The sequence below is a fragment of the Trachypithecus francoisi genome, unplaced genomic scaffold (genome assembly GCF_009764315.1).
Source record: "Trachypithecus francoisi isolate TF-2019V2 unplaced genomic scaffold, Tfra_2.0 Contig00648, whole genome shotgun sequence".
NCBI classification, from domain to species: domain Eukaryota; kingdom Metazoa; phylum Chordata; class Mammalia; order Primates; family Cercopithecidae; genus Trachypithecus; species Trachypithecus francoisi.
This window is the reverse complement of record NW_022680794.1, coordinates 6,129-32,794: the sequence shown is the minus strand read 5'-3', so window position 1 is coordinate 32,794 and position 26,666 is coordinate 6,129. Positions and strand designations below refer to the sequence as shown.

The 26,666-nt window shown below is 48.9% G+C and overlaps 1 protein-coding gene across 9 annotated transcripts; it reads left to right on the top strand.

Annotated features, from left to right (window-relative positions):
• Positions 1 to 185: 185 nt before the first annotated feature.
• On the top strand, positions 186 to 22,903 carry LOC117087364 (uncharacterized protein C22orf42-like). 9 transcript variants are annotated; one of them, XR_004438782.1, is made up of 10 exons: positions 186 to 575; positions 1,963 to 2,114; positions 3,280 to 3,484; positions 4,870 to 5,021; positions 5,873 to 6,077; positions 8,524 to 8,666; positions 11,118 to 11,260; positions 12,646 to 12,797; positions 13,647 to 13,851; positions 14,330 to 14,477. XR_004438782.1 is itself a non-coding variant. In XM_033217461.1 (4 exons), the coding sequence occupies exons 1-3, from the start codon at positions 12,584 to 12,586 to the stop codon at positions 19,862 to 19,864; spliced, it is 312 nt and encodes a 103-aa protein (XP_033073352.1). In that variant the 5' UTR covers positions 12,575 to 12,583; the 3' UTR covers positions 19,865 to 19,882; positions 22,456 to 22,903. The 9 variants fall into 9 exon arrangements, 1 of the variants encoding a protein (XP_033073352.1); XR_004438785.1 differs by lacking the exon at positions 13,647 to 13,851; XR_004438779.1 differs by having other exon boundaries at positions 13,647 to 14,477.
• The last annotated feature ends 3,763 nt before the right edge of the window (positions 22,904 to 26,666 follow it).

The following is a 26,666-nucleotide window of genomic DNA, read 5'->3' as shown; positions in this document are numbered from 1 at the left end:
GACATTCTTCAAATGACTGCAAAACTTATGACATGTTATGGCCAGAGCCCTAAAGAAGTTGTTTATGTTTTGGTTTTACCCAAAGGAGTTTAGCCATGGAGCTCTGATTACTGTGAAATTCCCACTTTGACATGAATGTCTTTTCAACCCTGAGACAGTTTAGTCCCTATTTTATAGACAAGGAACGGAAAGTGTGATGTGTCGTAGGCTTTCATGCAAGTCACAGTCATCACTGTTTACTGACAGTGAGACCAGGGCTCTGGGAGTGGCTATGGTCAAGTTAAAGACAAAAACTAACACTTGTAAGACAGGAGAGAAGCATTTCCTTACAAAAGCAGTCAGAAATGTATATAGAACTACATTTGGTGAGCAAATGAAAGCTGCCAGACTCAGAAAAACGGAGATGCTAATGGAACTGACTTCAGTAACCAGGGTTTTCTATGGAGTTCATTGCCCAGGGTGACTTCCGATAACAACCCGCTCCCCCCCTCCGCTGCACTTTTCTCAGGACTGGAAAGCTCAGGCAGCCCAGGACAAATAGTGCAGTCACCATAGACGGGCAGAGTGGCCACAAGGTAGGCAGCAGCAGGGATGGGCATTGTGGGCCCTTGGGTGGGTCTGCGGAGGGGGCATCGTGAGCCAGTAGCCTGACTTGGTTGCTTCCGGGTAACCAGGAGACATAGGAGGCTTTGTGGGTACAAAGCATCAGCCAGGGCCAGCAACCTTCGGTCGGTAGCTGGTAGTGGAATGAGAAGCTCTGAGTACCCTCTCATGACTGTTTATTTTCCCTTGGAGCTTGTTGCGTCCCTTTGTTTTTGAAATAAGACAGAAGAACCCCACCTTCACAGACAAGAGAGAGAGCCCATCTTATTTGTTTTTAAAAATAAGCAAAAATGTGAGGGGGAGTCTTGTGAGGATGATGGGAGGGGCTTCCAGAAAAGAATATCTTCCATGGAATTCCTGAAATGGGAACAAACTCGTTTTGGGCAAAGAACAGAGAGATACAAGGGTGAAATGGAGTGCACGCTCTAACAGCCACACTAGTTTGGGTGTAGCAGAGTGAAATGAATACGATGGGTTAAGGCCTTGTGCACACAGTGAACATTGATAAAGAATATGGACTTTAGTTGAGATGGGAAACCACTGGAGGATTGTAGCCTGGGGATCACAGTTAATTCTCCAAGAAAAACACCAGCGACTCTGTGAGAATATACTGTAATGCAGGCAAGGGTGGAAGCAGGGAGACCAGCTGGGAGGCTGGTAGGGTAGGCCTACCTACCAAACCCTACCAGGTTTGGCCGCCTATCCCAAGTGCTGGGCAACAAATATACGCAGACGGAAGAACATTTGGCCTATAGAAAATAAAGGTAGTGTGGAAATTAAGTCACTAAGTTCATGTAAGCAAATAATTCCAGTTTATTCATCCAGTGCCCCGTATTAGAGAAAGTCAGTAACTGCCCATAGACGGGCAGGGTGGCCACAAGGTGGGCAGCAGCAGGGATGGGCATTGTGAGCCATTGGGTGGGTCTGCGGGGTGGGGCATCGTGAGCCAGTAGCCTGACTTGGTTGCTTCCTGGTAACCAGGTGACATAGGAGGCTTTGTGGGTACAAAGCATCAGCCAGGGCCAGCAGCCTTCAGTCGGTAGCTGGGAGTGGAAGGAGGAGGAGCTCTGACTGCAACTGTCTGCAGTTTTTGTGCTTCTTAGCGTTTTTTCTTTAAATAGCAGGGAAATTCCCCAACTTCATACAACAGCAACTTTCAGAGGGTGGCAGAGTATGGGCTGAGGCTCCAGGCACGCCTGGGGTCACACCACTTCTGCAAGACTAATGTGGCTGCTAGGGCAGTGCAGTCCATCTGATTGAAGGCTCAGGTGGGAGTGAAGCGGAGTGAAGGTGCCCCATGGAGAACAAACGGACTTCTCCCATGGGCCCCTGCGGTGGCCTCATCTGTGACTTCTGCAGGCTGAACGTGGGACCCTGCGATGAATCTGAGACTCCTGAGGCTGTGGCAGCCGCGGCGCCAGCATCCACCGCTGCAGAGGCTGCCAAATTGGATTTGGGAGCCACGGAGGTCCATCCCGTGCACTACCACAGCAACCCAAAGATTCCCAAAGGTAAAGAAGCCATGGGTGCCATTTGCTCTCTGGCATCTCTCTGGCCCCCACCGCCCCCACCCCTTTGCCTCAGCTTCCAGCTCCCTCCTGCCCATAGCCGGCTTTCCCAGGGCTCAGCATGGGGGACAAAGGCTGGTTCTGTCTCTGTCTTTGTTGCTGAGCCTTCTCTGTGGAGGCCTTTTTGGCCTAGTCCCTCCCTTTTCTCAGTAAAATTTCAAATCCTCCAGTTTTGGAGTCCCCATGCCATTCTCTATCCTTACCTATGCAGCTGGTCTGGGCCCTAAGTGAACGAGCCAGTTAAGGGCCCATTGTTTCTTTCTCCATTCCTTAAGGTAAGCTAATAACTGGGGTAATTCAGACTCAAATATGTGGAGAATTCTGAAATTCAAAATAGAGTTTGTCATGGAAGAGATTATATGGTATTCTTTTTTTTTTTTTTTTTTTTTTTTGTTGAGACGGAGTCTCGCTCTGTCGCCCAGGCTGGAGTGCAGTGGCCGAATCTCAGCTCACTGCAGCTCCGCCTCCCGGGTTTACGCCATTCTCTCGCCTCAGCCTCCCGAGTAGCTGGGACTACAGGCGCCCGCCATGTCGCCCGGCTAATTTTTTGTATTTTTTTAGTAGAGACGGGGTTCACCGTGTTAGCCAGGATGGTCTCGATCTCCTGACCTCGTGATCCGCCCGTCTCGGCCTCCCAAAGTGCTGGGATTACAGGCTTGAGCCACCACGCCCGGCCTGGTATTCTTAATAGACGGTTTTAAGTCACATTAACAGGAACTACAAGAAAAAACATTGGGGGACATTCTTCAAATGACTGCAAAACTTATGACATGTTACGGCCAGAGCCCTAAAGAAGTTGTTTATGTTTTGGTTTTACCCAAAGGAGTTTAGCCATGGAGCTCTGATTACTGTGAAATTCCCACTTTGACATGAATGTCTTTTCAACCCTGAGACAGTTTAGTCCCTATTTTATAGACAAGGAACGGAAAGTGTGATGTGTCGTAGGCTTTCATGCAAGTCACAGTCATCACTGTTTACTGACAGTGAGACCAGGGCTCTGGGAGTGGCTATGGTCAAGTTAAAGACAAAAACTAACACTTGTAAGACAGGAGAGAAGCATTTCCTTACAAAAGCAGTCAGAAATGTATATAGAACTACATTTGGTGAGCAAATGAAAGCTGCCAGACTCAGAAAAACGGAGATGCTAATGGAACTGACTTCAGTAACCAGGGTTTTCTATGGAGTTCATTGCCCAGGGTGACTTCCGATAACAACCCGCTCCCCCGCTCCGCTGCACTTTTCTCAGGACTGGAAAGCTCAGGCAGCCCAGGACAAATAGTGCAGTCACCATAGACGGGCAGAGTGGCCACAAGGTAGGCAGCAGCAGGGATGGGCATTGTGGGCCCTTGGGTGGGTCTGCGGAGGGGGCATCGTGAGCCAGTAGCCTGACTTGGTTGCTTCGGGTAACCAGGAGACATAGGAGGCTTTGTGGGTACAAAGCATCAGCCAGGGCCAGCAACCTTCGGTCGGTAGCTGGTAGTGGAATGAGAAGCTCTGAGTACCCTCTCATGACTGTTTATTTTCCCTTGGAGCTTGTTGCGTCCCTTTGTTTTTGAAATAAGACAGAAGAACCCCACCTTCACAGACAAGAGAGAGAGCCCATCTTATTTGTTTTTAAAAATAAGCAAAAATGTGAGGGGGAGTCTTGTGAGGATGATGGGAGGGGCTTCCAGAAAAGAATATCTTCCATGGAATTCCTGAAATGGGAACAAACTCGTTTTGGGCAAAGAACAGAGAGATACAAGGGTGAAATGGAGTGCACCGCTCTAACAGCCACACTAGTTTGGGTGTAGCAGAGTGAAATGAATACGATGGGTTAAGGCCTTGTGCACACAGTGAACATTGATAAAGAATATGGACTTTAGTTGAGATGGGAAACCACTGGAGGATTGTAGCCTGGGGATCACAGTTAATTCTCCAAGAAAAACACCAGCGACTCTGTGAGAATATACTGTAATGCAGGCAAGGGTGGAAGCAGGGAGACCAGCTGGGAGGCTGGTAGGGTAGGCTACCTACCAAACCCTACCAGGTTTGGCGCCTATCCCAAGTGCTGGGCAACAAATATACGCAGACGGAAGAACATTTGGCCTATAGAAAATAAAGGTAGTGTGGAAATTAAGTCACTAAGTTCATGTAAGCAAATAATTCCAGTTTATTCATCCAGTGCCCCGTATTAGAGAAAGTCAGTAACTGCCCATAGACGGGCAGGGTGGCCACAAGGTGGGCAGCAGCAGGGATGGGCATTGTGAGCCATTGGGTGGGTCTGCGGGGTGGGGCATCGTGAGCCAGTAGCCTGACTTGGTTGCTTCCTGGTAACCAGGTGACATAGGAGGCTTTGTGGGTACAAAGCATCAGCCAGGGCCAGCAGCCTTCAGTCGGTAGCTTGGAGTGGAAGGAGGAGGAGCTCTGACTGCAACTGTCTGCAGTTTTTGTGCTTCTTAGCGTTTTTTCTTTAAATAGCAGGGAAATTCCCCAACTTCATACAACAGCAACTTTCAGAGGGTGGCAGAGTATGGGCTGAGGCTCCAGGCACGCCTGGGGTCACACCACTTCTGCAAGACTAATGTGGCTGCTAGGGCAGTGCAGTCCATCTGATTGAAGGCTCAGGTGGGAGTGAAGCGGAGTGAAGGTGCCCCATGGAGAACAAACGGACTTCTCCCATGGGCCCCTGCGGTGGCCTCATCTGTGACTTCTGCAGGCTGAACGTGGGACCCTGCGATGAATCTGAGACTCCTGAGGCTGTGGCAGCCGCGGCGCCAGCATCCACCGCTGCAGAGGCTGCCAAATTGGATTTGGGAGCCACGGAGGTCCATCCCGTGCACTACCACAGCAACCCAAAGATTCCCAAAGGTAAAGAAGCCATGGGTGCCATTTGCTCTCTGGCATCTCTCTGGCCCCCACCGCCCCCACCCCTTTGCCTCAGCTTCCAGCTCCCTCCTGCCCATAGCCGGCTTTCCCAGGGCTCAGCATGGGGGACAAAGGCTGTTCTGTCTCTGTCTTTGTTGCTGAGCCTTCTCTGTGGAGGCCTTTTTGGCCTAGTCCCTCCCTTTTCTCAGTAAAATTTCAAATCCTCCAGTTTTGGAGTCCCCATGCCATTCTCTATCCTTACCTATGCAGCTGGTCTGGGCCCTAAGTGAACGAGCCAGTTAAGGGCCCAATTGTTTCTTTTCTCCCATTCCTTAAGGTAAGCTAATAACTGGGGTAATTCAGACTCAAATATGTGGAGAATTCTGAAATTCAAAATAGAGTTTGTCATGGAAGACATTATATGGTATTCTTAATAGACGGTTTTAAGTCACATTAACAGGAACTACAAGAAAAAACATTGGGGGACATTCTTCAAATGACTGCAAAACTTATGACATGTTACGGCCAGAGCCCTAAAGAAGTTGTTTATGTTTTGGTTTTACCCAAAGGAGTTTAGCCATGGAGCTCTGATTACTGTGAAATTCCCACTTTGACATGAATGTCTTTTCAACCCTGAGACAGTTTAGTCCCTATTTTATAGACAAGGAACGGAAAGTGTGATGTGTCGTAGGCTTTCATGCAAGTCACAGTCATCACTGTTTACTGACAGTGAGACCAGGGCTCTGGGAGTGGCTATGGTCAAGTTAAAGACAAAAACTAACACTTGTAAGACAGGAGAGAAGCATTTCCTTACAAAAGCAGTCAGAAATGTATATAGAACTACATTTGGTGAGCAAATGAAAGCTGCCAGACTCAGAAAAACGGAGATGCTAATGGAACTGACTTCAGTAACCAGGGTTTTCTATGGAGTTCATTGCCCAGGGTGACTTCCGATAACAACCCGCTCCCCCGCTCCGCTGCACTTTTCTCAGGACTGGAAAGCTCAGGCAGCCCAGGACAAATAGTGCAGTCACCATAGACGGGCAGAGTGGCCACAAGGTAGGCAGCAGCAGGGATGGGCATTGTGGGCCCTTGGGTGGGTCTGCGGAGGGGGCATCGTGAGCCAGTAGCCTGACTTGGTTGCTTCCGGGTAACAGGAGACATAGGAGGCTTTGTGGGTACAAAGCATCAGCCAGGGCCAGCAACCTTCGGTCGGTAGCTGGTAGTGGAATGAGAAGCTCTGAGTACCCTCTCATGACTGTTTATTTTCCCTTGGAGCTTGTTGCGTCCCTTTGTTTTTGAAATAAGACAGAAGAACCCCACCTTCACAGACAAGAGAGAGAGCCCATCTTATTTGTTTTTAAAAATAAGCAAAAATGTGAGGGGGAGTCTTGTGAGGATGATGGGAGGGGCTTCCAGAAAAGAATATCTTCCATGGAATTCCTGAAATGGGAACAAACTCGTTTTGGGCAAAGAACAGAGAGATACAAGGGTGAAATGGAGTGCACTGCTCTAACAGCCACACTAGTTTGGGTGTAGCAGAGTGAAATGAATACGATGGGTTAAGGCCTTGTGCACACAGTGAACATTGATAAAGAATATGGACTTTAGTTGAGATGGGAAACCACTGGAGGATTGTAGCCTGGGGATCACAGTTAATTCTCCAAGAAAAACACCAGCGACTCTGTGAGAATATACTGTAATGCAGGCAAGGGTGGAAGCAGGGAGACCAGCTGGGAGGCTGGTAGGGTAGGCCTACCTACCAAACCCTACCAGGTTTGGCCGCCTATCCCAAGTGCTGGGCAACAAATATACGCAGACGGAAGAACATTTGGCCTATAGAAAATAAAGGTAGTGTGGAAATTAAGTCACTAAGTTCATGTAAGCAAATAATTCCAGTTTATTCATCCAGTGCCCCGTATTAGAGAAAGTCAGTAACTGCCCATAGACGGGCAGGGTGGCCACAAGGTGGGCAGCAGCAGGGATGGGCATTGTGAGCCATTGGGTGGGTCTGCGGGGTGGGGCATCGTGAGCCAGTAGCCTGACTTGGTTGCTTCCTGGTAACCAGGTGACATAGGAGGCTTGTGGGTACAAAGCATCAGCCAGGGCCAGCAGCCTTCAGTCGGTAGCTGGGAGTGGAAGGAGGAGGAGCTCTGACTGCAACTGTCTGCAGTTTTTGTGCTTCTTAGCGTTTTTTCTTTAAATAGCAGGGAAATTCCCCAACTTCATACAACAGCAACTTTCAGAGGGTGGCAGAGTATGGGCTGAGGCTCCAGGCACGCCTGGGGTCACACCACTTCTGCAAGACTAATGTGGCTGCTAGGGCAGTGCAGTCCATCTGATTGAAGGCTCAGGTGGGAGTGAAGCGGAGTGAAGGTGCCCCATGGAGAACAAACGGACTTCTCCCATGGGCCCCTGCGGTGGCCTCATCTGTGACTTCTGCAGGCTGAACGTGGGACCCTGCGATGAATCTGAGACTCCTGAGGCTGTGGCAGCCGCGGCGCCAGCATCCACCGCTGCAGAGGCTGCCAAATTGGATTTGGGAGCCACGGAGGTCCATCCCGTGCACTACCACAGCAACCCAAAGATTCCCAAAGGTAAAGAAGCCATGGGTGCCATTTGCTCTCTGGCATCTCTCTGGCCCCCACCGCCCCCACCCCTTTGCCTCAGCTTCCAGCTCCTCCTGCCCATAGCCGGCTTTCCCAGGGCTCAGCATGGGGGACAAAGGCTGGTTCTGTCTCTGTCTTTGTTGCTGAGCCTTCTCTGTGGAGGCCTTTTTGGCCTAGTCCCTCCCTTTTCTCAGTAAAATTTCAAATCCTCCAGTTTTGGAGTCCCCATGCCATTCTCTATCCTTACCTATGCAGCTGGTCTGGGCCCTAAGTGAACGAGCCAGTTAAGGGCCCAATTGTTTCTTTTCTCCCATTCCTTAAGGTAAGCTAATAACTGGGGTAATTCAGACTCAAATATGTGGAGAATTCTGAAATTCAAAATAGAGTTTGTCATGGAAGACATTATATGGTATTCTTAATAGACGGTTTTAAGTCACATTAACAGGAACTACAAGAAAAAACATTGGGGGCATTCTTCAAATGACTGCAAAACTTATGACATGTTACGGCCAGAGCCTAAAGAAGTTGTTTATGTTTTGGTTTTACCCAAAGGAGTTTAGCCATGGAGCTCTGATTACTGTGAAATTCCCACTTTGACATGAATGTCTTTTCAACCCTGAGACAGTTTAGTCCCTATTTTATAGACAAGGAACGGAAAGTGTGATGTGTCGTAGGCTTTCATGCAAGTCACAGTCATCACTGTTTACTGACAGTGAGACCAGGGCTCTGGGAGTGGCTATGGTCAAGTTAAAGACAAAAACTAACACTTGTAAGACAGGAGAGAAGCATTTCCTTACAAAAGCAGTCAGAAATGTATATAGAACTACATTTGGTGAGCAAATGAAAGCTGCCAGACTCAGAAAAAAACGGAGATGCTAATGGACTTCAGTAACCAGGGTTTTCTATGGAGTTCATTGCCCAGGGTGACTTCCGATAACAACCCGCTCCCCCCCTCCGCTGCACTTTTCTCAGGACTGGAAAGCTCAGGCAGCCCAGGACAAATAGTGCAGTCACCATAGACGGGCAGAGTGGCCACAAGGTAGGCAGCAGCAGGGATGGGCATTGTGGGCCCTTGGGTGGGTCTGCGGAGGGGGCATCGTGAGCCAGTAGCCTGACTTGTTGCTTCCGGGTAACCAGGAGACATAGGAGGCTTTGTGGGTACAAAGCATCAGCCAGGGCCAGCAACCTTCGGTCGGTAGCTGGTAGTGGAATGAGAAGCTCTGAGTACCCTCTCATGACTGTTTATTTTCCCTTGGAGCTTGTTGCGTCCCTTTGTTTTTGAAATAAGACAGAAGAAACCCACCTTCACAGACAAGAGAGAGAGCCCATCTTATTTGTTTTTAAAAATAAGCAAAAATGTGAGGGGGAGTCTTGTGAGGATGATGGGAGGGGCTTCCAGAAAAGAATATCTTCCATGGAATTCCTGAAATGGGAACAAACTCGTTTTGGGCAAAGAACAGAGAGATACAAGGGTGAAATGGAGTGCACCGCTCTAACAGCCACACTAGTTTGGGTGTAGCAGAGTGAAATGAATACGATGGGTTAAGGCCTTGTGCACACAGTGAACATTGATAAAGAATATGGACTTTAGTTGAGATGGGAAACCACTGGAGGATTGTAGCCTGGGGATCACAGTTAATTCTCCAAGAAAAACACCAGCGACTCTGTGAGAATATACTGTAATGCAGGCAAGGGTGGAAGCAGGGAGACCAGCTGGGAGGCTGGTAGGGTAGGCCTACCTACCAAACCCTACCAGGTTTGGCCGCCTATCCCAAGTGCTGGGCAACAAATATACGCAGACGGAAGAACATTTGGCCTATAGAAAATAAAGGTAGTGTGGAAATTAAGTCACTAAGTTCATGTAAGCAAATAATTCCAGTTTATTCATCCAGTGCCCCGTATTAGAGAAAGTCAGTAACTGCCCATAGACGGGCAGGGTGGCCACAAGGTGGGCAGCAGCAGGGATGGGCATTGTGAGCCATTGGGTGGGTCTGCGGGGTGGGGCATCGTGAGCCAGTAGCCTGACTTGGTTGCTTCCTGGTAACCAGGTGACATAGGAGGCTTTGTGGGTACAAAGCATCAGCCAGGGCCAGCAGCCTTCAGTCGGTAGCTGGGAGTGGAAGGAGGAGGAGCTCTGACTGCAACTGTCTGCAGTTTTTGTGCTTCTTAGCGTTTTTTCTTTAAATAGCAGGGAAATTCCCCAACTTCATACAACAGCAACTTTCAGAGGGTGGCAGAGTATGGGCTGAGGCTCCAGGCACGCCTGGGGTCACACCACTTCTGCAAGACTAATGTGGCTGCTAGGGCAGTGCAGTCCATCTGATTGAAGGCTCAGGTGGGAGTGAAGCGGAGTGAAGGTGCCCCATGGAGAACAAACGGACTTCTCCCATGGGCCCCTGCGGTGGCCTCATCTGTGACTTCTGCAGGCTGAACGTGGGACCCTGCGATGAATCTGAGACTCCTGAGGCTGTGGCAGCCGCGGCGCCAGCATCCACCGCTGCAGAGGCTGCCAAATTGGATTTGGGAGCCACGGAGGTCCATCCCGTGCACTACCACAGCAACCCAAAGATTCCCAAAGGTAAGAAGCCATGGGTGCCATTTGCTCTCTGGCATCTCTCTGGCCCCCACCGCCCCCACCCCTTTGCCTCAGCTTCCAGCTCCCTCCTGCCCATAGCCGGCTTTCCCAGGGCTCAGCATGGGGGACAAAGGCTGGTTCTGTCTCTGTCTTTGTTGCTGAGCCTTCTCTGTGGAGGCCTTTTTGGCCTAGTCCCTCCCTTTTCTCAGTAAAATTTCAAATCCTCCAGTTTTGGAGTCCCCATGCCATTCTCTATCCTTACCTATGCAGCTGGTCTGGGCCCTAAGTGAACGAGCCAGTTAAGGGCCCAATTGTTTCTTTTCTCCCATTCCTTAAGGTAAGCTAATAACTGGGGTAATTCAGACTCAAATATGTGGAGAATTCTGAAATTCAAAATAGAGTTTGTCATGGAAGACATTATATGGTATTCTTAATAGACGGTTTTAAGTCACATTAACAGGAACTACAAGAAAAAACATTGGGGGACATTCTTCAAATGACTGCAAAACTTATGACATGTTACGGCCAGAGCCCTAAAGAAGTTGTTTATGTTTTGGTTTTACCCAAAGGAGTTTAGCCATGGAGCTCTGATTACTGTGAAATTCCCACTTTGACATGAATGTCTTTTCAACCCTGAGACAGTTTAGTCCCTATTTTATAGACAAGGAACGGAAAGTGTGATGTGTCGTAGGCTTTCATGCAAGTCACAGTCATCACTGTTTACTGACAGTGAGACCAGGGCTCTGGGAGTGGCTATGGTCAAGTTAAAGACAAAAACTAACACTTGTAAGACAGGAGAGAAGCATTTCCTTACAAAAGCAGTCAGAAATGTATATAGAACTACATTTGGTGAGCAAATGAAAGCTGCCAGACTCAAAAAACGGAGATGCTAATGGAACTGACTTCAGTAACCAGGGTTTTCTATGGAGTTCATTGCCCAGGGTGACTTCCGATAACAACCCGCTCCCCCCCTCCGCTGCACTTTTCTCAGGACTGGAAAGCTCAGGCAGCCCAGGACAAATAGTGCAGTCACCATAGACGGGCAGAGTGGCCACAAGGTAGGCAGCAGCAGGGATGGGCATTGTGGGCCCTTGGGTGGGTCTGCGGAGGGGGCATCGTGAGCCAGTAGCCTGACTTGGTTGCTTCCGGGTAACCAGGAGACATAGGAGGCTTTGTGGGTACAAAGCATCAGCCAGGGCCAGCAACCTTCGGTCGGTAGCTGGTAGTGGAATGAGAAGCTCTGAGTACCCTCTCATGACTGTTATTTTCCCTTGGAGCTTGTTGCGTCCCTTTGTTTTTGAAATAAGACAGAAGAACCCCACCTTCACAGACAAGAGAGAGAGCCCATCTTATTTGTTTTTAAAAATAAGCAAAAATGTGAGGGGGAGTCTTGTGAGGATGATGGGAGGGGCTTCCAGAAAAGAATATCTCCATGGAATTCCTGAAATGGGAACAAACTCGTTTTGGGCAAAGAACAGAGAGATACAAGGGTGAAATGGAGTGCACCGCTCTAACAGCCACACTAGTTTGGGTGTAGCAGAGTGAAATGAATACGATGGGTTAAGGCCTTGTGCACACAGTGAACATTGATAAAGAATATGGACTTTAGTTGAGATGGGAAACCACTGGAGGATTGTAGCCTGGGGATCACAGTTAATTCTCCAAGAAAAACACCAGCGACTCTGTGAGAATATACTGTAATGCAGGCAAGGGTGGAAGCAGGGAGACCAGCTGGGAGGCTGGTAGGGTAGGCCTACCTACCAAACCCTACCAGGTTTGGCCGCCTATCCCAAGTGCTGGGCAACAAATATACGCAGACGGAAGAACATTTGGCCTATAGAAAATAAAGGTAGTGTGGAAATTAAGTCACTAAGTTCATGTAAGCAAATAATTCAGTTTATTCATCCAGTGCCCCGTATTAGAGAAAGTCAGTAACTGCCCATAGACGGGCAGGGTGGCCACAAGGTGGGCAGCAGCAGGGATGGGCATTGTGAGCCATTGGGTGGGTCTGCGGGGTGGGGCATCGTGAGCCAGTAGCCTGACTTGGTTGCTTCCTGGTAACCAGGTGACATAGGAGGCTTTGTGGGTACAAAGCATCAGCCAGGGCCAGCAGCCTTCAGTCGGTAGCTGGGAGTGGAAGGAGGAGGAGCTCTGACTGCAACTGTCTGCAGTTTTTGTGCTTCTTAGCGTTTTTTCTTTAAATAGCAGGGAAATTCCCCAACTTCATACAACAGCAACTTTCAGAGGGTGGCAGAGTATGGGCTGAGGCTCCAGGCACGCCTGGGGTCACACCACTTCTGCAAGACTAATGTGGCTGCTAGGGCAGTGCAGTCCATCTGATTGAAGGCTCAGGTGGGAGTGAAGCGGAGTGAAGGTGCCCCATGGAGAACAAACGGACTTCTCCCATGGGCCCCTGCGGTGGCCTCATCTGTGACTTCTGCAGGCTGAACGTGGGACCCTGCGATGAATCTGAGACTCCTGAGGCTGTGGCAGCCGCGGCGCCAGCATCCACCGCTGCAGAGGCTGCCAAATTGGATTTGGGAGCCACGGAGGTCCATCCCGTGCACTACCACAGCAACCCAAAGATTCCCAAAGGTAAAGAAGCCATGGGTGCCATTTGCTCTCTGGCATCTCTCTGGCCCCCACGCCCCCACCCCTTTGCCTCAGCTTCCAGCTCCCTCCTGCCCATAGCCGGCTTTCCCAGGGCTCAGCATGGGGGACAAAGGCTGGTTCTGTCTCTGTCTTTGTTGCTGAGCCTTCTCTGTGGAGGCTTTTTGGCCTAGTCCCTCCCTTTTCTCAGTAAAATTTCAAATCCTCCAGTTTTGGAGTCCCCATGCCATTCTCTATCCTTACCTATGCAGCTGGTCTGGGCCCTAAGTGAACGAGCCAGTTAAGGGCCCAATTGTTTCTTTTCTCCCATTCCTTAAGGTAAGCTAATAACTGGGGTAATTCAGACTCAAATATGTGGAGAATTCTGAAATTCAAAATAGAGTTTGTCATGAAGACATTATATGGTATTCTTAATAGACGGTTTTAAGTCACATTAACAGGAACTACAAGAAAAAACATTGGGGGACATTCTTCAAATGACTGCAAAACTTATGACATGTTACGGCCAGAGCCCTAAAGAAGTTGTTTATGTTTTGGTTTTACCCAAAGGAGTTTAGCCATGGAGCTCTGATTACTGTGAAATTCCCACTTTGACATGAATGTCTTTTCAACCCTGCTACAGTTTAGTCCCTATTTTATAGACAAGGAACGGAAAGTGTGATGTGTCGTAGGCTTTCATGCAAGTCACAGTCATCACTGTTTACTGACAGTGAGACCAGGGCTCTGGGAGTGGCTATGGTCAAGTTAAAGACAAAAACTAACACTTGTAAGACAGGAGAGAAGCATTTCCTTACAAAAGCAGTCAGAAATGTATATAGAACTTCATTTGGTGAGCAAATGAAAGCTGCCAGACTCAGAAAAACGGAGATGCTAATGGAACTGACTTCAGTAACCAGGGTTTTCTATGGAGTTCATTGCCCAGGGTGACTTCCGATAACAACCCGCTCTCCCGCTCCGCTGCACTTTTCTCAGGACTGGAAAGCTCAGGCAGCCCAGGACAAATAGTGCAGTCACCATAGACGGGCAGAGTGGCCACAAGGTAGGCAGCAGCAGGGATGGGCATTGTGAGCCATTGGGTGGGTCTGCGGGGTGGGGCATCGTGAGCCAGTAGCCTGACTTGGTTGCTTCCTGGTAACCAGGTGACATAGGAGGCTTTGTGGGTACAAAGCATCAGCCAGGGCCAGCAGCCTTCAGTCGGTAGCTTGGAGTGGAAGGAGGAGGAGCTCCGATTGCAACTGTCTGCAGTTTTTGTGCTTCTTAGCGTTTTTTTTTTAAATAGCAGGGAAATTCCCCAACTCCATACAACAGCGACTTTGAGAGGGTGGCAGAGTATGGGCTGAGGCTCCAGGCACGCCTGGGGTCACACCACTTCTGCAAGACTAATGTGGCTGCTAGGGCAGTGCAGTCCATCTGATTGAAGGCTCAGGTGGGAGTGAAGTGGAGTGAAGGTGCCCCATGGAGAACAAACGGACTTCTCCCATGGGCCCCTGCGGTGGCCTCATCTGTGACTTCTGCAGGCTGAACGTGGGACCCTGCGATGAATCTGAGACTCCTGAGGCTGTGGCAGCCGCGGCGCCAGCATCCACCGCTGCAGAGGCTGCCAAATTGGATTTGGGAGCCACGGAGGTCCATCCCGTGCACTACCACAGCAACCCAAAGATTCCCAAAGGTAAAGAAGCCATGGGTGCCATTTGCTCTCTGGCATCTCTCTGGCCCCCACCCCTTTGCCTCAGCTTCCAGCTCCCTCCTGCCCATAGCCGGCTTTCCCAGGGCTCGGCATGAGGGACAAAGGCTGGTTCTGCCTCTGTCTTTGTTGTTGAGCCTTCTCTGTGGAGGCCTTTTTGGTCTAGTCCCTCCCTTTTCTCAGTAAAATTTCAAATCCTCCAGTTTTGGAGTCCCCATGCCATTCTCTATCCTTACCTATGCAGCTGGTCTGGGCCCTAAGTGAACGAGCCAGTTAAGGGCCCAGTTCTTTTTCTCCCATTCCTTAAGGTAAGCTAATAACTGGGGTAATTCAGACTCAAATATGTGGAGAATTCTGAAATTCAAAATAGAGTGTGCGATGGAAGAGATTACATGGTATTCTTAATAGTAAGTCACATTGTCAGAAGCTGCTTTGTTTCTTCCAATTGTAATTTGAAAAAGAAGGAAAAAAAATTAGGGGACATGCTTCAGATGACTGCAAAAGTTATGACATGTTACTGCCAGAGCCGTAAAGTTGTTTTGTTTTTGGTTTTACCCAAAGCAAATGGAAGCTGCCAGCCTCAGAACAACGGAGATGCTAATGGAACTGACTTCAGTAACCAGGGTTTTCTATCGAGTGCATTGCCCAGGGTGACTTCCAATAACAACCCCTCCCCCCCTCCGCTGCACTTTTCTCAGGACTGGAAAGCTCAGGCAGCCCAGGACAAATAGTGCAGTCACCATAGACGGGCAGAATGGCCACAAGGTAGGCAGCAGCAGGGATGGGCATTGTGGGCCCTTGGGTGGGTCTGCGGAGGGGGCATCGTGAACCAGTAGCCTGACTTGGTTGCTTCCTGGTAACCAGGAGACATAGGATGCTTTGTGGCTACTAAGCATCAGCCACGGCCAGCAACCTTCAGTCGGTAGCTGGCAGTGGAATGAGAAGCTCTGAGTACCCTCTCATGACTGTTTATTTGTCCCTTGGAGCTTGTTGCATCCCTTTGTTTTTGAAATAAGACAGAAGATCCCCACCTTCACAGACAAGAGAGAGAGCCCATCTTATTTGTTTTTAAAAATAAGCAAAAATGTGAGGGGGAGTCTTGTGAGGATGATGGGAGAGGCTTTCAGAGAGGAATATCTTCCATGGAATTCCTGAAATGGGAACAAATTCATTTTGGGCAAAGAACAGAGAGACACAAGGGTGAAATGGACTGCACCGCTCTAGCAGCCACACTAGTTTGGGTGTAGCAGAGTGAAATGAATATGATGGGTTAAGGCCTTGTGCACACAGTGAGCGTTGACAAAGAATATGGACTTTAGTTGAGATGGGAAACCACTGCAGGATTGTAGCCTGGGGATCACAGTTAATTCTCCAAGAAAAAGACCAGCGGCTCTGTGAGAATATACTGTAATGCAGGCAAGGGTGGAAGCAGGGAGACCAGCTAGGAGGCTGGTTGGGTAGTTCAGGTGAGAGTCAACAGTGAAGAGACAAATAATAATGACCTGAAATAGGCTGACTTGAGAATCTTTACATTCAAGTGAATCTGATAGATAATAAAGTGGTAAATAGACAAGTCGCCGCAAAAGAAATGCAGATGATCCTTAAACACATCTTCACACATAAGAGAAAGGCAAATGTCAACTATACTGCAGTGTCTCTCCTATTGAGGGAAATTCCAAAAACACAGCCATACATTCTCTGGTTTGGCTGCAAGGGAAGTTGCATTCATATAGTGGTGGTGAAAATGCAAAATGGCTCGACTCCATGAAGGGGAATTTGGCACAATCTCACAACCTTGCAAATACATTTAAACCGGAAACCCTACTTGGAGGCGTTTTATCCTGAAGGTATGCTCCTAAATATGAAACAACCTATGCAGAAAGTCCTTGTCGCACTGTTTTCCGTAGCTCTATATGGGAAATAACTGAAATGTCTAGTAAGGGCCTATTAAAATTAACTGGTACTTCCCCCTAAAGGAGAACTACGGAGCTGTAAACAAGGGCAAGATGTCTTTTTACTGCTACCGAGTGATTCCCAAGATAGGTTCCACAGAAAAGGAAAAAGGGAGAACATGCAGTAATATACACAAAAGAAAGCAGGGGGAATAATGTGTGAGTATTAAAACAAACAAAAAAACAACGCTGGGGAATTCTTGATGATGGGACTGTGCTCTCCTTAACTTCAGTGGGTAGCTGAAGTGCATATTTTCTCAAAATATTATTTTGTTGTGGTTTTCTAAAGGATGTTAACTGTTTACTTTTGACCTTTGAGTTAATTTGAGAAAGCTTTACTTTGTAATTGATTGTGCATTATGTAGTATATAGACTGCTCTTACATATTATTTGATCCTCTCAATGATTTAAGTTAGGTGTAATATGGGAATTTTACTTGTGTTACATGAGAAGTCTGGTTCTAAGTATAAATTGAGTTTTTTGAAGTTTGAAAAAATAAGAGTCAGATCAAGAATGTAAATTCTAGACATAGGGCATATAAAACTAGGATTTATTAAAAGGTGCATATGGGCTGCTTTGGATACTACCTTTAAAAAAAAAAACTTTCCTTTAGTTTATTAAAGTAGTTAAGCCTCAGGATTAAAACAGTAACATTAGATAATGAGAAATAAAATGGAGATACTTGTAACTCAGTAATGCTTTTTATTTTTAAGAGACAGGGTCTTGCTTTGTCACCCAGGCTAGAGTGCAGTAGCATGATCATAGCTCACCGCAGCCTCAAACTCCTTGGCTCAAATGATCCTCCCACATCATTCTTCCATGGAGCTAGGTACACAAGAGCTCACCACCACACCTGGCGAATTTTTAAAATACATTTTGTAGAGAAGAGGCCTCACGATGTTGCCCAGGCTGGCCTCAAACTTCTGACCTCAAGCAATCCTCCTGCCTTAGCCTCCAAAAATGTCAGGATTACAGCCATGAGCCAGCACACCTAGCCCACAAATGTTCCTAAAAGTCTGAAAAATGAAGTTACATGCTGTTAAATCTATCAATGGATAACAATATACTATGATATGTCAAATGTCACAGCTCAGTCATGGTCACTATAACATTGATTCAAACGTAGAACAGTTCAGGGAAGTCTGAGAACTGAGAGGGAAGTACAGGATTGCTTTGGAAGCCAGAATTGGGATTGTCAGAGCTGGGAAAGCAGAAGCAAGGTGTGAGTGTGCACAGGACTGGGGCACGCAGCAGCTCCATGGTATGCTGGGTGTCCTCTTACCTGGCAGGCCACCTCCAGGCCAGCAGATGAGAATCACCTGATGGGTGGAAAGAGTGGATTTAGGCAAAATCTCAGACTGTGCATCGCAACTGAGAGAATGTATGTGTTTGTCTGATGGGTCATAACACTAATCAAAGTGACAACACAGGGATAATAGAGCAGGTGAGTAAATGCAGTAAGCCACCTGCCACCTCTCCAGGGCATCAACCATCCCAAAGAAATATTGGGGCAGCAGGATTTGACAAACCTTGTGAGAAGAGCTCTCAGTTCAGGGTCCAAGGCATGATCTAGAGGACTCAGGTGTTGAGGGACCTCTGTCCCCAGGGAAACAATTACATTTTTGCCCCAGATCCTCATGTCTCACTGTGGTAACTCTGGGCAAGTCACTCAAAACGTCTTAAGTTTTAATTCATTGACTTGGAAAACACGGCTTGTAGCCACTGCTCTGCCCGTCCCTCGGGGATAATTTGGGGATCAAGGAAATGACAGATCTCTTTCATGAGCTGGAAAGCATCATGCCCATGGAAACAGTGAAGTCACTTTCCACCCTCCCCTGCCTGGGAGCCATACACGCTCCCTCTGTGTATCCAACCACTACCAAGTATCTGGACTATTCTTCCAGACATTGAATGATTGAACACTTCTGGGCATTTGCAAAGCATGAGTCTTCTTAAGCCTTTATCTGTATCTCATTGTTTTTAGCCCAATAGATCTTAGTAGGTCTATAGCATAGATCTACTAACATTCCCACATCTCAGAATAGGGAACTGAGGCACAGAGGGGTTCATTTCACTCTCCCAGGTATGTGCAGATTCTAAGTAGGATTTGAATCCAGGCCATTCTTGGTGACTTGGATCTGCTGCTTTTCTATATTGTCTCATCTAAATAAAGGTATCTGCCTGCACAAACAGTCCATTTTAAGTGCAATGAACCTTGCAAAATCCTCCTAGAACCCAAATCTAATTCAGGTAGACTTGAAAAACTGACGGTAAAAACTGGGATCAAAAGTTTCATCTGGGAATAAGTTTTTACTAATTTTTCTGCTGTCCTCTGCCAGCAACATGTCAAGCACTGTCTTTATTATAATACATTTCCGAGAATCTATAAGAAGTCTGCTCTACCTTGCAGGTTTGGCTATCCGTCCCAAGCACTGGACCACAAAACTATGGAAATGGAGTAGAATTTGTTGTGCAGGAAATAAAGGTAGTGTGGAAATTAAATCATTAAGTTCACTTAAGCAAATAATTCCAGTTTAGTGGGTGGGTGCCCTGAGCTTCTTGCAGCCCCTGATGTAAACAGGGATAAAGGACATATGAGATTAGTCCGGAATCTGAGGCAGAGAGTGATGAGGAGGCTGTGAGTTTGGGGTAGGGAGGGAAAAAAGGGCCTGGCTGAAAGGAAGGCAGGGTCCCGGGCTCTCGACAGTCCAGCCTGGGAAGGACAGAGCCCAGGGAGGCCCCGAGCTCCCTCCTGACACCTGCACAAAGAAGTGTAGTCTGGCCAGACAGTGCTCTATAGACTGCTGTGGGGTTGGGGAGTGGCTTCTCCTAGGTACAGGACCTCAGGCACCTGCAGGATGCAGGGCTCCAGGGTCCCTCGGATGCCTGTTGATGGCTCTCCTCTGAGGGGGTGTAAATTGGCTCGCTGGGTACCCACAATGGGCAAGGCACTTGCTCTCAGTATAATGCACTAAACACTGACAAATCCACACCCATTTATGATAGGCACAATTACGGTTACTATCCCCATTTTAGAGCTAGGGAAACAGACACTGAGCAGTTAACTTGTCCAGGCTCTGTAGATAAACAGTCAGGGTGGAGCTGGGGTCTCAACACAAGCAGGCTCCCTCCACAGTGTGAGCTCCTAGCTACTGGCTGTCCCACTGCCCTTGTCCAGCCTTGGCTGTCTGGGGTGGCAGTTGTGCCTTTGGGCTGCAGTTGAATGACCAGTTGCCTTTTCCAGACCGGCTCCCCGCTGCCCCACTCCCACCAGCAGCCTCTTAGGTCCCAGAAGCTGATAATGGTGTGATAAAATGGGCTTTTGAGAACGGAGACAAGGGTGTGGGTGAACTGAAAAACGCTGAACAAAGGGGTTGTCCCCTCCTCATCCAGGGGAAACCATTTCTAGGAGTTGACCAGAGTGCTGACCCAAGGTGAGCAGGCCCCAACGGGCAGGCCAGCATGTGCTACAGGGACATCTCAGGAATGTTCAAGCCCCACAGTGAAGCATTTTCCCTAACGTGGCCTAGAGAAGTGATGGAGACCTTCCTGTGCTTTTCTCCTGGACCGCCCCAGGAATGTGCATGTGAGGTTCCAGGGCGAGCCTTACTACGGACCAGGCTGTGAAACTGGGAGCTGCCTTGAGAAGACATTCCCCAAGATGTTGCCAAAAAGAGTGGTGTTTATTTCCACGACTGAAGGGGCTGCTTCCATCCTCCTGATCAAGGGGATGCAGGGGACATGCTCAGAGGATCAGCGACCACCTGCCCTGGACCTATGGAGACAGGCGAGGGTGGCATTGCTGCAGCTCCCCAGGGAGGCCTGTGCAGCTGTGACACCACCTCCCATCACCCACTTGAGGGCTCAGCGGCTCCATACTGATCCCATGGTGCTCCCCATGCCCCTCACCCCACTCTCTGTTGTTTTTCTGAGGAGGGTTGGAGGCATTCCCTAGCCAGGCGCTGAGGACTGTCCCTTTGTATTAGGAGGGAGCCTGTGGGTCTTCATACTGCACTGGAGGAGGATGAGATATGAGTCCCTACAAGGGCTTCCCTCCTGTGCCGTGGCCTGCCTGTTCCCTGACCTTTGCCTCTTTCTTCTGTCCTTGACTATTTTAGATATGGTCTGTGGCCTGGAGGCACAGCAGGGCCCCACAGTGGCCCCAGCAAAGGCAATCGAGGTGGAGGAGCAGATGTATGGGGAGTCACAGAGGTGCTGGCCCCGGGAGAGGCCACCGAGGAGGTGGAGGCTGCTGAGGAGGAGGGAAGGTTCAGAGTGGGATGACGTGTCAGAGAAGTACCCAGCCAACAGCTAACTGAGCCTGATGCCTGAGCAGTAGGGAGTTTTCCCTGGACAGTGGGTCCTGGGGTGCGGTTCTTGCTCACCTGGGAAGGATGTGGAGTCTAGTGAGGATACAATAGTGGCCCTGAGAGGGGCATCAGGGAAAAATGAGGAGGGTTCCAGGAACCCTGCTGTGGGCTAGAGGCAGAAAACCCTTGAGCCCAGGCCATAAGCAGACCAGGAACAGGGCTGAACCTCCCAGTCGCATCCATGAACTCGGTTAGAGGACCATTTATTCGGTGAGGGGTCCATGGTTATGCCATCACCAAGGGGCATGAAAAGGCTGGAAAAGGGAACACTTCCATGTAGTTTTCAGTTTTAAAATGCGCATTAGCTATAAAAGCTACTGGCAAGTCCTGCAGTTGGAAAACAGTTAATTTTATATAACCTTTAAAGTCAGTAATTCTATTCACTGTCCCAACCAACTTAGCAAGCCCTAGAATGCTCCTTCGAGACACTAGTGTTCATGTCGCTAGTGCTGGGATGCGGGGTGAGGCTAAGGCACACAGGTGATCCACTGTGATTAAATGGATCAGGCTCAGGGTTGACACCAGCCAGGCCAGGGACAGAGCATGGGGCTGAGATTTTAACCTTGAAGAGTATCCAATTCTAAAGACAGGGTGCAGGGTACAGTTAGTGTATGGTTATGGCTGGAGCCATCATGGCCAGCCTGTGTGAAGTTAGGACTCAGGTGGACTGGGTCGAATGAGAAAGGTGCCATCCCCATCACAGAATGGGCATCCATTGGTGGTCTGATGGAGGCTGTGTCAGAATCCTATTCCGTTAGGAATTGGGGCCAGGTCACACTAGGTCAAGGCAGGGTGAATGTGACTTGAGGGCTACAGGCAAGAACAGGCTTTCACGAGACTCGGCTACCCTAGACCCCAACTCACCAGGCCCTACTCCCTCCCTCACTCATGTGGCTCAGCGCCCCCATGTGACAAGGCCTTGAGCCAGGAACCCTGCAGAAGGGAGGAGGGAGGGGAAGGCCCTGGACTCCAGGAGGCTACAGGAAGGGTCATCTAAGGACAGGGCTCCTGAGTCTGCAGGACACGCTCCCTTGCACATGAGAATCCCAGAGGGGACAAGGGGCAGGGTACATAGTGTAGACCCCTGTCCTATGACCAGGTAGCTGGAGGGCAGCAGGGAGAGGACAGCAGAAAAGACCCTGTAGAGTAAGAGAAGTCCAGGACAAACTCTCTGGTGCTCCAAGGCCTTTACTCCATAGGGAGGCTCCGGGACCTGATTTGGGTAAAAGAGACCTGAAGGGCAAAGGCCTGAATCCCTCAGAACGGAGGAGTCAGGTCACAAATATGCCCAGCAGAGACCACAGCAGAGGATCTAGGAGATCGGGGGGCAAAGGGATCCCAGATTCCCTGCCAGGATGTGAGGAGGTGGCAGGGGCAGACGACTGAAGGTCCCCTGTGTGTGTGACAGGTCAAGGCCTAGGAGGGTCTCAAAGCAGGCAGGGGCCAGGCTCTGGCGTTCTCAGGACTGGCAGATTGGTTTCAGGAACACTCTGAGGCACCCTCCTCAGGGACATTGTGACCCACATCTGAAGTGTCCTGCACTGGAACCGGGGACCTGACCCCTGCCACACACCGAGGTCAGGGCTCCCTCCATGGAAGCTCAGCCTCTCATGTCCTGTCCCTCCTACGCCCCACAGGATAGCCGAAGGCCACCCACACAGTCACTCTGTTTCTGCCCTCCTCTGAGGAGCTCCAAGACAACAAGGTCACACTGGTGTGTCTCATCAGTGACTTCTCCTCAGGTGCTGTGATGGTGGCCTGGAAGGCAGACGGCACCCCCATCACCCAGGGCATGGAAACTACAAAACCCTCCAAATAGAACAACAAGCAGTATGCAGGCAGCAGCTACCTGAGCCTGACCAGTGGAGGTCCCACAGAAGCTACAGCAGCCAGGTCACGCATAAAAGGAGCACTGTGAAGTTGACAGAGACCCCTGCAAAATGTGCTCAGGCCCCTGACCCTCACCCCATCCATAGGGTCCTGGAGCTGCAGGATCCCAGGGCAGGGGTCTCCTCTCTCATTCCAAGGCATCCAGCCCCTCTCCCTGCATCCAAGTAACCCTCAATAAATATTGTCAATTAGAAATCCTGTTCCATCTCATTATTTTTTATCTCATGTTCAATTTGCAACCTCCAGGAGAGGCTCTCATCTATCTGAGGCATCATCCAAAGAGGCCCTTCCTCACCTGGTCACCCCTTCCCTCCATACTCCACTGTAGCCTGGAGCCCCACATGGCATCTTGCTCAGGCCAGGCAGATCTTGCAATCCCCCCCCACCCCGCCCCCGATTCTGATGACAGTGACCCACCGTGCCTCTTCTGGTGGCCCCAGGATCCTCCTGAGAGAACCCAGTAGACCTGGCTTTCTGCACTCTGTTCACATTCTGTCCTGGGCGCATCTTTCTCCTGCTTCATGCCTGAAGTTGGTCATTAACCCCAAGTGGACTGGTTTCTTAAAGTGGCAAGTGGGATTTAGAGATCACACTTGGGCTGCTACTCGCACAGCCCTTTTGAGTCAGACACCCCGAACACACCCAAAAGGGACACGAGACCCAGAGAGGGCGATAGGAGTTTGCTTCCAACTTCTCCTTGGAGGTTGAGGCTGGACTTTCTTACTAACAGCTGGCGAGACCCATCCCAAACTAAGACAACACCAGGGAGGATGGAAGGGAGAACCCTGGAGCTGTGTTGTGGCCAGATTGGACCTTCCCATGGCTGCTGAGACTCTGGGACAAGCTGCCCCTTCTCTGGGGCATTGGGGACACCTGAGGATGCCTCCCTGCTCTTACTTTGTGGTCACACCAAGAGATCAGGGTTACAATAACCCTGTAGTGTAGAGAATTCCTGTTCCTTTCCATGCCACTCCTTAGGGAAGCAAACGCCCTCCCAGGAGCCCATTCCCATTCCTAGGCCACAGTCAAAGGGAAAATCTGATCCAGACACGAACTTCCTTGGGCCTCTGCATTTCCAGATGTCCTGTCATTACGTGTGTGAGGGCAACTCTCCCATCTCAGCTAGAGAAGGGCAGGCAGGGGTGTGGACACTCTGCCGAGCCAATGCCCTGTGTCCCTCCAAGGATTCCATCATTTCAACAGTCCGTGAGCCTGTGTCACAGTGTTTGATGTTCAGCATCAAACCTGCAAAGGGTTTCTTAAACAGAAAGGTTTACTAAAGTTCAGCATGACTTTTCATGTAATGCCAAGTTAAGATTGCCTTTCTTTGTCTGAGACAGCAGTGTTGCTTTATCTTTTTTTCTTTATCAGTTGAATTCAGATATGAAAACTCAATCATGTACATTACAGATGTTAGTGACAGTTTCCTCTTGGGGCTGGAAGGAGAGTCTCTTACCAACTGATCCCTGATGCAAGAGGACACTTACATCTGGGAGTGTCAGGTTCTAAGCTGTTGATAGGGGGCCTTTTCCTCAGTTGCAATTTTTCCCCCTTGGGTTAAGATTTTTGCATTTGCCAACCAAAATAGATGTGAGAGAAACATCCCCCAGAAAAAGTGTGTGTCCTTTGGCACAGGTAGGTTTTCTCTGCTCTTGCTTTTATATTCCCTTGACTTGACCACCGTTTCCCATCTTGTTTTTACAAAGCCACCAAGAAGGCCTGCACAAACAGTACAGAGTATGAGCTGATTCTCACAGTGTTTGTTTTCCTGTAATTGCAGGTAGTCTCAGAAGAAAAAAGAAAACACACACACAAAAAAGAAAAATCATGCGTATTCTGGTAAAGTCACTGGACCAGATTTTGCTGAGGAAAATCTAGATGATATGCTTGAGGGGTCTTTCTTTCTGACTTTAGTCTAGAGAGCCACCCTGACTCTAGTTTTCTGAGGGGAATGAGGATTGGTGGTGTGACAGGAAAAAAATATTTTCTAGGCACAGCACTATGTTCATGTTTTGACAAGCAGTTGTGTTCCCTCTCGATGCCATGTTTGTGTGCATGGACAGTGGGGTGTGTCTATATGTGAATTTAAGTGGTGTGATTGTGTGCATGTCTGTGTTTCCCCTAGAGTTATATCTCCCTTACACAGCAAACCTGCAAGTGTCAGCTTCCTCCATTAATAATCCCTTCACCATTGCTCCCTTGGGCATATCTGTCTTCTAGCTGGGTGTACTACAATTCAGTTCTGATGATCACCACACAGTCTATATCTGATCCCACAAGTCCAGGACAAAACCTTCCACCTGACTGCCCTTACTTGAGACACCAGCTGCACTTTACTGATGTGCAGGCCACTATGACTTCAGAGATTACCAACACTGCCACCCTAAGACTCAATAATTCACTAGAAATACCTCACAGAACTTAGGAAAGCACTACATTTACTATTTGCTTATAAAGGACCCACCTAGGGCAAGGTGTATGGGGGGAAGGTGGTGGGGAGCAGGGTCCTAGAAGCATAGCTTCCACACCCTTTCTCCTGGGAGTCACAGGGTGTCTTCCCTTCAGCCCATCAATTGTTCACAAACCTGGGAGTTCCACTGAGCTTTGGTGTTCAGGGTTTTTATTGGAGTTTCATTGTAAGTAGACATGATTGATTAAAGACTTGGCTATATGACTGAAGTCAGTCTCTAGTCCCCACCCCCACCTTCCTGGAGGTTGGTTGGCCCAAACAACCCTCTCATAACGTGGTTGGTCTTTCACTCTCATCCATAAGCTGTCCAGGGCCCACACTGAGCCCCCTCATTGGCATAACAAAGGCAATCTTATGCAGGAAATTTCAAGGGGTTTCAAAATCTTGTGACAAGAACTGAAGACACAGACTGGCTATATTCATTATTACACTTCAGGATGTATGACAAAATTTATCAAATTGTACACTTTTAAGTATGTGCAGTTTATTGTATGTCAAGTATAAAGCAAAAATAAAATTCTAAGCCTCTCAACTGACTGAAGAGATTCCCCTTCTTGGCCAAGGACATTCAACAGTAAACCTGAAAAATTAATTCAAGACATGATTGTCCCGACCTGCAGGACAGTCGACACGGACCCTGGAAGGGGGAGTGGGAATGGAGGAGACAAGAAAACCGGAGAAACGGAGACAAGACAAATAGCCTGATCAAGTCTCGTTTAATGGTGGCGGTGCAATGCCTTATATAGGCTGGCAGGGGAAGCGGTTGGGCCGGGGCGGTGACGGAGGGCCGGGTTTTCTCAAATTACAATTGCGCATGCGCTGTTAATTTTTTTTTTTTTTTCCCGGGCACGGAATTGCGCCTGCGCTGTAGGCTGCATATCTTCCTGGGCGCGGAAAAAGTTGGCGCGCGCGCGGGAAAGGTTGGCGCGCGCAGAACAGTTTAGGTGCGCGCGGGAAAAGTTTAGCCGCGCGCGGGAAAGGTTTAGGCGCGCGCGGGAAAGGCTGTTAATGAAGAACCCGGAAATGTGCCATCTTGTCTCCGCTTTGCGGAGATCAGGCAACTGAGGTCGGCTAATTCCGGGCCTCAGGGCTCCGGACACATGATGGGATTGGGGATGGGGGTCAGAGGTGCCTCATTTTACCCTCCTCCCTTTGGAATCAGGCACAACTGACCGGCATTACTATTAAAACATAAATCTTAAGACTGAAAAACAGCCTCTTTGTAGCAATAAGATACTAAATTCCAACCTGACACTACTATAGCATCACATGACAGACAGCAGGTGCTGAAAGCAATCTAAGTATTCCAAAGTGTATTTATCTGACATATTTAAAAACGGCCCTGGCAAAGCCGTCTCTTGCAGGGAAAATCTACATCCTATAGAGACTCCCCTTCCCTTTCCAGGTCTTTTCCTAACCCAGAAGAGTTTAAGAGTGTTGCACCTTTTTAAGTTTGATCAGACACGTTTATCATCTATTCTCTCTGAA

Coding starts and splice junctions, on each gene's coding strand:
- LOC117087364 (XM_033217461.1), top strand. CDS start 12,584: ATGGAGAACAAACGGACTTCTCCCATGGGCCCCTGCGGTGGCCTCATC. Junction 12,798..18,858: donor CAACCCAAAGATTCCCAAAG/GTAAAGAAGCCA, acceptor TCTACCTTGCAG/GTTTGGCTATCCGTCCCAAG. Junction 18,934..19,841: donor TTGTTGTGCAGGAAATAAAG/GTAGTGTGGAAA, acceptor CTCCTCATCCAG/GGGAAACCATTTCTAGGAGT.